At 41.8% G+C, this 12,171-nt stretch overlaps 1 protein-coding gene across 1 annotated transcript in view; it reads left to right on the top strand.

Moving 5' to 3' along the window:
* The window catches only part of LOC127570585 (aromatic-L-amino-acid decarboxylase-like), a 46,104-nt gene extending 36,420 nt beyond the window's left edge, over nucleotides 1-9,684 (top strand). Inside the window, exons 13-15 of the mRNA XM_052016273.1 lie at nucleotides 1,868-1,966; nucleotides 6,188-6,289; nucleotides 8,037-9,684. Of these exons, the coding sequence (XP_051872233.1) occupies nucleotides 1,868-1,966; nucleotides 6,188-6,289; nucleotides 8,037-8,234 (399 nt within the window). The 3' untranslated portion in view covers nucleotides 8,235-9,684. The remainder of the gene's footprint in view (nucleotides 1-1,867; nucleotides 1,967-6,187; nucleotides 6,290-8,036) is intronic.
* Nucleotides 9,685-12,171: the final 2,487 nt, after the last annotated feature.

Here is a 12,171-nt window from a genome sequence, read left to right as displayed (position 1 = left end):
ATAACATCTGCACATCCCTGGGAAGAGGCGAGTAAATGGCGCATATTTGTACTAGCCAATTATGGTAGGCCATCGGCTTTTTTAGCAGGTCGGGTGCCTCAGCAACCATAGGCCTAGCTTTAGCGGGCATCCAGGGTTTTAACACCGGGATTTCTCCAATCATTATACGGGGCAGTTGTTTTTTCAGGTCCTTTAAGATTTTCAGGATCCGTGGTGCTAGCAGGATCCTCCCCTCTTTTCGCTCTTTCTCTAAGATTATGCCTGTCTTCCCCTCTCCCTACTGCTCCCTGCTGGCCTCCAGCTTCTGCTGCTTCACACCCCCCCCTCCCACCCCGCCCCAAGTCCTGCTGGACCGGGTTGTTGCTGACACAGAGGGGGCTGCCCGTTCAGATCCGGGTGTGGCGGGTTATTCTCTGGTGTGGGGCACGGCAGAGTAGCAGTCATTAATATCAAATCATCTATCTCACTATTAGGGGCCGAAGGGACGTTTGCAGGGGCAGGGAGTCTAGAATAAGAGCCCATTTTAGGTCGTTCCCTATCAGGCTTCATCTTGGGAGACTGGTGACGTTTGGCTACCTCAGTCTACTTTTGGAAACTTTTCGACATGCAGTCCTTATTCCAGGTGGGGTCTCCAGCCCCTCTTCTTACACTATCCTCTCAATTGGCAATTAACTTTAAATTAAAGCTCCCCCCATATGGCCATTCACCATGGGACCATCTGTATAAACCACTACTGAAGGTTACAGCATACCGATCGTCTCCAACTTCCCTAATAACAGTGTCCGCTGGGGATCCGGGTGGAACAAGTGGATCTCCCACTTTTTGTCTTGATCTTATAATTCTTTTTATTCACTTATCTACCTTTTTACTCACATGAAGCTGGCCATCCGCTCCTGGTTTACTTTTTACCTTGGAACGAGTTTCTCGCCGAGCAGGACCAGGGCGTGGAACACCCGATTGACTGCTTTGGGTTCCCATCTTGGTTTTCTGTAATTGTAAATTATTATACAACAGTAAAATTGTCCGCGGCTTAACTCTACCTTATATACAATGAGCACTCACCGGTGTTGCCTCCTCGCGATTCTCGGAGTTAGGCCTCATTTCTCTTACCTATCTCTATTCTATTTTCGGCACCTATTTTACTCTTCCCAGTCCTCACTATTCAGCCTCAGCTTTTCCAATACTGTCGTCTTGACCTTTTGCCTTCCCTTTCTCTGAGGGAAGGAAGCAGCTTGCTTTCTTGGACTGAGTCACCGGCTAGGTTACTCAGGCTGCCGTAATCTCCCTCAGCCTTCCTGGTATCTGGGCTTCAGGATTGTTCCCATTTCAGCTAGAACAATCTCTGGTTTCACTTTTTCTTACTTGTAATAATTTTTTTAGTTCAGATCTTGTTTTTAACTAGGAATCCTGCCAATTACACCAATTTGTCATGGAAATTAATCTACAATAACAGACAATAACTCTGAATTTCATTCCAAGGCTTTATTTATACATGGTACCATGGAGAGTGGGCAGCAATCTCCACCGTCACCCAGACTCTAACATACAGAAGGTTGCAAGCTTAATTTATATGTTAAAATGACAGCTATAATCACATGACTAGTTCAGTTACAGTTGTTACATACTTAAGAATAAAATAAAACAAAACCAAGCTGTTCCCCTTATCAGCACACTTAAGGCTGAATTCACATCCTTTTTTTTGCAAAATCTGGTTTCAGCAGTCTTCTGCAGACCTGCTGGGTCCAAGCCCAGATTTACTGTTGGCTGCAAGCATAGTTCTCTTATACAATGTCAAGTATCCCATCAACTCCAGTATAGTCAAAAGACACCATTTATTCTTCTACAGTCTTATGTTATTTACATTCAGCATTGGCAGATTCCCTTTGGGAACAGATTCCGCTCTCTGAAAATGTGGCTTGTATTCAGATTGTACGGAGTAAAAGGACTTCAAGAACATATTCGCAGGGTAAGGTACATTTATTATTATAGAAAGCACCCACAAAACATGTAGTAAAATGTATTCCCAGAATATCTGTGCACTATATTAATTCTTTTCATGTGACCATTAATGGTATTTGCATGCTTACAAAATGGTTGAATAGATCATTTGCATTTATTTATCAGATCTGGGCATCACTGGTAAAACTAGCAATTATTGCCCATTACTAAATTGCTCTTCAGAAAGTGATGGTGCTCTGCCTTCTTGAACTGCTGCAGTCCTTCTGGTGAATGCAGATACTTAGGGAGTTCCAGGATTTAAATCCAGTGATAATGAAGGATTGATGATATAATTCCAAGTCTTGATGGCATATAACTTGAAGGAGAATGTGCAAGTAGTGATGATCCCATGCACCTGGAACTCTTTTCTTTCTTGGTAGTACAGATTGTAGATTTGGGAGGTGTTGCCGAAGCAGCCTAATGATGATGAATGAGGTAACGATTTGGCAGATTGCTTTGTCTGGATGCTGTTGAGCTTCTTGGACCGGCATGTGATCTCAAACAGAAGTGATGAGCTTCTGATGACTTTGCTGCTCTTATCCTTCTTGTTGAGGTTGTATGTTGATAAATTACCGAGTTTCAATACAGGAACTCCCTGGGTTACGAACGCCTGACTTACGAACGCCTGTATTTACGAACCGACCTCCGTAAAGCCTATTATTTAAAAAAATCGAGTTACACACAATGGTTCGTACTAACGAACGGGCAGACTACTTTGCGCGATGCTCAAAACACTGCACATTTTAAGCGGTTCGTCGGCCCAAGGGAGAACAACATCACGCCACGTTATATTTATGATGCTTTAGGTAAAATATATACTATATACTAAGACAAACATTTGACTAATTGATGCTAGATGTGAACTGTACGTAACTGTTCTGACTTACATACAAATTCGACTTACGAACAGACTCAAAAACGGAACTCGTTCGTAATCCAGGGACTTCCTGTAGTGTATTCTGCAGTGACTACCAAGCATCTAGAATTGTGATAAAGCGGCAGGCACCCAGGCACATTTTTGAATATTTTCTCATCTTCAGCAGCTTTCACTCCAGTTCTGTGAGTTTTGAGATGCTTGGGAGGTGGTTCACACCTTGCACCATTTCTTGCTGGGCTTTTGCAAGTCCCATGAATAAGGTGAAGAGCTTACATTTTTCCAAAGAAGGCTATGATAATGGAACTTGGAGTAGCGTTACAGTCTCAGAGTTTGGTATTGGGCATGTGAATGATGTGGCCCACCCTTTATGGCGTCATGACTGTAATGAGACCCTTGGAAGAGGACGTTAAAACTGGTTCCCTTATCCTGCTAATGGATTTAGAGGACTTCCTGGAGGCATCATTGATGGTACATCTCCAAAGCTTTAGGTCATCTACATCTCTGAAGATTATTGGAGTGCAGTGCTCAAGGCTGCCCAGTAGACCATGAATTTTGGGCCAGGGTTGAGGTTCCTTATTTTTAAAACTCCTCAGCTGGCCAAAGCCTGGAGGCCAAGATGAATTTCACCATTGATCTTTGCCTTCACTGAGAGGTGGTTCCTGAAATATGGAAATAAGTGTTTTATTAAGGCCCATTCTCTTATATAATTAAGTACCCAAATGTGTGGCTCTGCCAGACTGTCTGCGTACTGCATTTTAGTGACTAGGTTTGTGAATTAACCTTGCTTGTGGAGTGGAGACAGCTCACTCATCCTATGGATGGCCTCCACTCTTGTCAGAGTGAGATACAGCTTTGCCATAAAAAACACTGAGAAAATATTTGAATGATGATGCTGTCTATCAACACAGAAGCACAGCAACCTGGGTTAAATCCTGACTTCTAATACTACATCACAAAGCTATGCTGGTAGATAGGTTAATTGGCTATTGTAAATTACCCTTAGTGTAACATTAGAGGGCCAGTAGGCTTAACTGTATTTACTTTAATGCAAGGAGTCTCATAGGTAAAACAGATGAGTTGAGAACGTGGATCAGCACATGGGATTATGATATTGTTGCAATCACAGAAATGTGGTTGAAGGAATTAGCAGCTCAATGTTCCAGGGTATAGAAGTTTCAGGCATGACAGAGCGTGGTGCAAAAGAGGAGGGGGTTTTGCACTGTTGATCAGGGAGAGTTTTTCAGCAGTACTCAGGGAAGATATCCTGGTAGGATCGGCCAATGAGATTATATAGGTAGAATTTAGGAATAAGAAAGAGGCAGTCACTTTGGTGGGGTGTACTGTGGGCCTCCCAATAGTCAGTGGGAATTAGAACAGATATGTAGGCAGATCACAGAAGGATGTAAAAGCAGTGGGGTTGTAGTAGTAAGGAACTTTAACTTTCCTAATATTGACTGGCATTGCCTTAGTACAAGGGGCTTGGATGGGGAGTACTTCATAAAATCTATTCAAGAGGGTTTGCTGAAGCAGTATGTAGAAAATCCTACAAAGGAGGGGGTCATACTTGACCTTATGTTCGTGAATGAAGTTTGCAGACAACACAAAAATCGGTGGAGTTGTAGATAGTGAAGACAGTTGTCAAAGGATACAGCAGGATGCAGACTTGCAGATATGGACGGAGAACTGGCAGATGCAGTTTAATTCGGGCAAGTGTGAGGTGTTGCACTTTGGGAGGTCAAATGCAAGAGGAAAGTGTTCAGTAAATGGCAGGATCCTTAGGAGCATTGATGCACAGAGGTATCTTGGAGTCTAAGTCCATAGCTCCCTAAAAGTGGCAACACAAGTAGAGAAAGGTGTTTGGTATGCTTGGTTCAATGGGTTGAAGCATTAAGTATGAGAGTCAGGAAGTCATGTTGCAGCTGTATAAAACCTCAGTTAGGTTGCATTTGCAGTATTATACGCAGTTCTGGTCGCCCCATTACAGGAAGGATGTGAAGGTTTTGGAGAGGGTGAAGAAGAGGTTCACCAGGATCTTACCTGGATTAAGTGGTATGAGGGTCAGAGGCTGAGGGAAGATCTGATAGAGGTTTATAAAATTATGAGAGGCATAGATAGTGGAGATCGTAGGAGTCTTATTTCCAGAGTAGAAATGTTAAATACTAGAGGACATAGCTTTAAGGTGAGAGGGGGTAAGTTTAAAGGAGATCTGTGGGGTAAGTTTTTTTACACAGAGAGTGGTAGGTGCCTGAAACGTGCTGCCGGGGTGGTGGTGGAACAGACATGAAATGGTGTTTAAAAGGCATTTAGACAGGCACATGAACATGCAGAGAATGGAGGGATAAGGATTATGAGCAGGCAGATAGGTTTAGTTTAACTTGGCATCGTGGTCAGCACAGACATCATGGGCCAAAGGGTCTGTTCCTGTGCTGTACTGTTCTATGTTCTATGGAAAGGGAAGATGTGTCTGGAGGAAGAAGCATCTCATTGAAGATGGTGGAAACTGATCCATTGAATGTGGATGCTGAAAGTGTGGTAGATAAGAAGAAGATAAAACAAGCTCTATTTTTGCTCTGGGTGGGAGAAGTGAGGATGGGAGCAGAAGTGTGGGAAATGAAACAGATGCGTTAAGCACCCCATCAACTCTGGTAGAAGAAAGGCTAAGTTTAAGGACAATTATGTATGTTGTGTAAGACTGACACAGTTCTTGGACAAGACACAATGAGCAGCAACCATTAGTATTTGTGTAAAAGACCCAAAGTTTACAAAGTACAAACTGCTGAATTCATCCATCTCATTGTTTCCTTACAGTGCAGTTGAGCCCCAGCAGTACTGAATGCCAATATGAATATCATTTGCAAAACAGTGCCAATTTAGTTTAAGTAGCCAAATGAAACAAGGATTATATTATTACACCTATCCATGCTGTTTGATTATTATACAGAAGCTCCTGTCCCCAGCTGCTGGAGATGTTGTTATTGCCTTTTGTGTCTCCATCCTATTTTCTGCACTGTGTCATGATCACTGTGTCACTCTGTACAAAGTCAGGAACAAAACAAATTTAGCCCTTTGGTGTCATAAAACCCACTCATGATTGTTTCCTTTAGAAAATCACTCAAGGTCTATATTTTTTTCCAAAAAGTTGTTGAAACAAAAATGCAAAAACGAAAAAATATATATAGTTTGATCATCCTTGCATTTTTAGATAGATATTAGCAATAGTGGATGATTTTGTTGAATTTCTTTAATTTGTATAACAAATTATTTACTTTTACTTAAATGTATATTAATTTCAACATCTTGTGTTTACTGCAGCATGTGGCTCTAGCACATGAGTTTGAAAGTTTGGTACGTCAAGATGAACAGTTTGAGGTTATTGGTGATGTGGTATTGGGACTGGTGTGCTTTAGAATGAAGGTATGTAAAAAGATTGTTAATCATGTGCTATATTTTTCAGTTTAGCATGGAGGCTTATCCTCTGGTGCAATATATAGAACAACAGGCCACAGACCAGGTATTGAGTTTTTTTATCATGATTCCCCAATCATTTAGCGCTGTGTGTGATTTATTGCACAGCTGTGCAAAGTCAGCATTAAATAATGGTAAATATGTAAATACACAATATGTATTCAAAGGCAACATTTATTATCTTTCTCAGATTGCTGACTACTTTATCATTACAAAGTATATTCTGACCTTTGAGAGATTCAGGGCTGGGTGTGCTTTGGTTTCAAAACTATTAGTCCTGGGAGATTTTATTATTGAGTAGCTCCTGGCTCCACTTACTAAAATAGACCCTGCTCTCAAAATATCCTTTGCAAGTAATGTGTAGCATTGTTTTTCTCCCCCATGTCAGGTTGACACCCCAAAATGTAATGTCAGTACATCAGTTGTGTTACAGTTGGCTCCTCAAACTAGGATAATTTATAAATCTGTTGTGGAAGTTCTTTCTGTTAAAGCTGTTAAACTTGAACCATTGCTGATTGGAGAATCATAATGGAGTAGTACCCCAGAAAATATTCCCTCTTGTTTCTGGCACCACCCAACCAAAGATCCCGTTTCCCCTCAGCAACTCTGTTTTCAAGAAGAAGATGTCATGGAACAAACTAAGATTGTCATTCCACAGTAGCTTGAGCATTCAGGTCTCATCAAGATAAGAGTACATTAAAATGTTCTGGTTAATAAATTTGTATAGGTTTAGTATCAATGTTGAGTGCTCAAAGAGCCACCCTTTCCTCACCATCTTCTACTCTGCTGCCACCTCTGGTGGGTCTGTCATTCTAATGAGATTTTCTAGGAATTTTGTTGGAAGAATCTGGATCATTGGCTGCTGAATATGTTTATACATTTAGTGCAACACACTGAGTTCTGTATTTTCTTCATCCAACTCAGTTTTGCACTAACCCTGCACTAATTTTGTATTTACCGTTTTTTTGCACTACAGGAAGTCCCCAGGTTACGAACAAGTCCCATTTTTGAGACTGTTCGTAACCCGATTTTGTATGTAACTCGGAACAGTGTCCGTGCATGTGCACTTGGCCCGGGGATCACGGCCGCGCATGCACACTTGGCCCAGGGATTGCAGCCACACATGGCCCCAGCCGCACATGCGCACTTGGCCTGGGGTTGGGCCAAAGAAGGTGTACTGCCACCGTGGTAGGATCAGGGGCCGGGCCCGCTTACGAACCGAAGGTCGTTAAGACCACGAAGGTCGGTTCCTATGTACGGGCGTTAGTAAGTCGGGGACTTCCTGTATTTGTACTTGCACAATTTTTTTGTCTGCGTTTATTGTATGTCCTCTGTTCTATGTATGTCCTCTGTTGTGTGAGTCTGGGGGAAATGACATTTTGTTCCTCCATGTGTTTTTATAGCATATGGGTAAATGACAATGAAGTATGACTTGAACTTGAACCTGAAGTTATGATTCTGTGAGCACAACCATGCCATGCTGTTCCTTGATATGTCTGTGGGATGGCACTCTCAATTTAGACACATCCCCAGATGCATGTGAGGAGGATTCTGATAGATCATCCGGGATGAGCAACTCTGTCGTCTCTGTGCAATGTACAATTGGATTCTAATGTAGAAAATTTACAGTATATTAACTTTTATAATAATGTATATCTTAATAAATAATTCAAGGATGGTATATTTCATGTTTTAGGGCTCAAATGATCTAAATGAAAGGCTCATGAAAGAGATAAACAACAGGGGGAAGATTCACATTGTGTCCTGCTGCCTTCGAGGGAAGTTTGTCCTCCGTTTTGCTTTAAGTGCTGAAGCAACGAAAAGTGAACATATCCAATATGCCTGGCAAAATATACAAGAGATTGCCGCTGATCTTCAATTGGGTCATGAGTAAGAAAATATAAGAAAATAAAATATGAGGAATACATGTCTTGCGTAAGAGAGCACAGTTTAAAGCAGCTCCAAACCAAGCATGATACTGAAAAAAATTATTCTTCCATTACTTATTCACTTCCTCAGATCTACTTGGCATTTTCTTGTTATTTTTGATCATTTTGCATAGTTTTTGATGCAATTAACATTGTTATTCTGAGCACTTGCTATTTCAAGGCCTGCCGCTCTTTCCTACTTACAATAGTAGAATTATTAGTTGCACATAATATAACCTAATAGCTCATTAAGCTTTGACCAAAGCCACGTAAAAGACAATCACAATGATGTGGGACTGGAGTCACATATAGGCCACACCTAGTAGGTGAAGCAGATTTCTTTCCTCAAAATCATTTGGGGATTTATGGCAATAACTTTTAATGGTCACTAGTTTTTTTTTAACTGGTGACTATCTGCATATGAGAAATACTCAGGACAAAAGCATAGCGGTTAGCATGATGCTAATACAGCGCCAGCGATCAGGGTTCAATTCCCATCGCTGTCTGTAAGGAGTTTGTACGTTCTCCCCGTGTCTGCATGGGTTTCCTCCGGGTGCTCCGGTTTCCAAAGATGTACGGGTAGGTTAACATGGGTTTAAATGGGCAGTGCGGACACATTGGGCTGGAAGGGCCCGTTACCATGCTGTATAAATAAAGTTTTTTTGTAAAGAAATTTCACCACTTACATGATAATTTTACCTGATTGCTAAAGTTATGTTAGAACCATGAATTGTGAAAACAGGAAGTAGTGGAGCTAATTTTGATGAGCAGAGAATAGTGAAACAGAATAATTCCTACGTTTGAGATAAAACATATTCACTAAATAACTTGTGATTATGTAGATGGCAGTCTTGCTTTGATGGATTGATGGTATGTACAAAAATATTACAGCTTTGTAAAATCTAATTAAATTAAAATTATGCTAATCATTTTAATTCTTCACTATTGTCATGCTTTACACATTTTAACTTTTGTGTCTGATTGCTATTATACGTGTGATCAGTGTTCCTTTCTTCCTCAGGGGTATTAACAGTTAATCCTACATCTAATTTAGTTATTTAAGAGAAGACCCAGGATTATTTATTGGTTTACACAGTAGACTCGGCCAAGTCATGCAAACGCAACAGAAGACACAATGTCTCATACCATCAGAATTGAAGTTGAACAAATGACAAATGGCAAAGCTATGAGACGTCATTGGAACCACACCAGATTTGCACAAGAGATTATCCCATTCTGACCTCATTGACTGCACATTGACCAAAGCCCATCCTGAATTATTTTAAGAGCATCTAATAAAATCATAATAGATTAAAGCTGGATGCCATGTGGAGTTGTCATTTGAAGAATTTGGAGAAAGATCCACTAGCCACAACTCTCACCACATTTGTGTCATTAAAGATGTCTGGCAACAGCAAATGGTAAGATATTAGACAAATAGGGGACATGAAATGTTCTGTCATAATTGCTGTTGTTGCCAAATGAGAAGGTGAGCTGTGAGGAGAGATTTAGACACAGGAACACAGAGAGGCTGAGTGACTGGGAAAGAAGTTAGTAGATAAAATTTTAATATAAGAATTGTGAGGTTATTTCGTTGGACAGGAAGAGCAGAAAAATTTAATGAACCAAATCTTCCCAATTGTGGCTGTTTTGTTCCAAAGGATGCCATCATTTCTGCAGAAGTAATTCCTGGACTTGCACAAACCTGCTATAATTCCAGGATAGATGTCATTGCTCCATCACTGGATTCTACTCCATGCTAAGCCAAAGAGTGCAGATACGGCACCACATTAAGTCTGGATATGGGGACAAGTTTTGCTCTTATTCCCTAATATTACACTGGGAAATTGCCTTTCTAACTTCACACCAGGTTAGATCTGGTGTAGGATTGGCGAACTCATTCATTTCAATGGGGATTCTCAATCTGTAGAATAACAGAAGAACATAAGATTAGAGGTGGGAGTAGGCCAGCTAGCCCTTCGAGCCCACTACACCATTCATGTAGATCATGGCTAATCATCTTCCTCAGCTCCATTTTTCTGCACTATTTCCATATCCCTTGATTCTCTTATTTTCTAGAAATGTGTCAATCTCTAGGTTCAGTGAGCCCTGCTTTTGTGAACCTGGTCACTTTTCCACATTATAATCCATCTGTCATGCTGTTCAGAAGCCTCTTTACATCCTAGCTGATGCAAGTTTCGACCTGAAATGTTGGCAATTCCTTTCCACCCCACAGATGCTGCTCTACCTGCTGAATTCTTCCAGCACATTGTTTGTTGCTCCTCTTTACAGAGAGCACTGTGGAATTAATGCAGATGAGTGGGCTTAGTATAGATAGGCATAATGGTTGGCATAAACATGGTGGGCCGAAGGGCCTGTTTCTCTTTTGTACAATTCTATGACACGGTATTAACATTGACTTGGATATATTAATGTAGTGTCATAGAATTGTACAACAGTGTGAAAAGTTATAGAGGGCATAGAATTCCTAAACTGCATTAGGGTGAACTTTTCTAGTCAATTTGTTGGAAGTCCAACTGGAGACTGTGGGAGGTAAAGACTGGGAAAGCTAATTCCGCAACTAGTTTTAGGGAATGAACCGAGACAGGTGGAAGGAGTATCAATGGGAGAACGTCATTGCCTTGGTGATTTATCATATCTTTGGAAAAGGATATAGATACAGTCGGCTTAGACATGGAGTTGTAGCAGAGCAGTGGGGAAGTTTAAAAGAGTGCCGCATGCTTTCAAGCTGGGAGATGGATTAGAGCAGTGCAGCAGTATTTCTGATTGGCTCATTCTGAGGCACACTAGCCAATAACTGGAAGACAACCTGTAGCACAGTGGCCATTTTGGAGTGGCTGTTTTGGCTGTTTGAGGATAAGTGCCGAGGCTTTGGTTCGAGTGGCTTCTGCGAAGAGCAGGTAAAGTTTTTAAAATTACTCTTCCAATTAGTGTAGTTGGGATGGCAGTTAGATTGGTGGTATTCTCCTCCTGCAGGTTGTGGGAGATCAGGGAGACTTCCAGTATCCCTGAGGACTACACCTGTAGAAAGTGCGCCCTGTTGACCGTGTTAAGGAACAGGAGCTAGAGTTAGACGTACTTAGGACCATCTGGGATACTGAGAGCATCATAGGTAGGAGTTTTACTGAGGTGGCCACACCTAGGGTGCAGGCTGCAGGAAGTTGGGTGATCACCAGGAATGGTAGCGAGGGTAGGCAGACAGTGCAGGAGTCCCCTGTGGCCATTCCCCTCAAAAACAAGTATACCATTTTGGCTACTGTTGGGGGGATGACCGTTCAGGAGAAAGCAGCAGCAGCAGCAGCAGCCCAGTTTGTGGCACCAGGACTGGCTCTGATCCTCATCAGGAAAGGATGAAGGCAGACAGGACTACAGTGATAGGAGACTCCACAGTTAGTTAGTCCCCTGTGGCCATTCCCCTCAAAAACAAGTATACCATTTTGGCTACTGTTGGGGGGATGACCGTTCAGGAGAAAGCAGCAGCAGCAGCAGCAGCCCAGTTTGTGGCACCAGGACTGGCTCTGATCCTCATCAGGAAAGGATGAAGGCAGACAGGACTACAGTGATAGGAGACTCCACAGTTAGGGGGGGCAGAGAGGAGATTCTGTGGCTGCAAAAGGGACTCTGGAATGGTGTGTTGCATTCCCTTAGTTGATACAGAATTGAATGGGAACGAGAGCACCAGGTCAGGAAGTGGAGGGATTGAGGAGAAGGTAGATGTCATGACCAGCAAGTCAGTAAGGAAGGACAGGCAAAAGCAAGGTAATAGACACGATGGGACAAAGGGGTTAAAGTATGTGTATTTTAATGCAAGGAGTATTAAGGGTAAGGGAGATTAATGTGGAGCATGGATCACTACATAGAACTATGATGTTGTGGTCATTA

The sequence above is a fragment of the Pristis pectinata genome, chromosome 5 (assembly GCF_009764475.1).
Source record: "Pristis pectinata isolate sPriPec2 chromosome 5, sPriPec2.1.pri, whole genome shotgun sequence".
In the NCBI taxonomy this organism is placed as follows: domain Eukaryota; kingdom Metazoa; phylum Chordata; class Chondrichthyes; order Rhinopristiformes; family Pristidae; genus Pristis; species Pristis pectinata.
The sequence above is the reverse complement of the archived record's forward strand: the minus strand, read 5'-3'. Positions and strand labels throughout refer to the sequence as shown.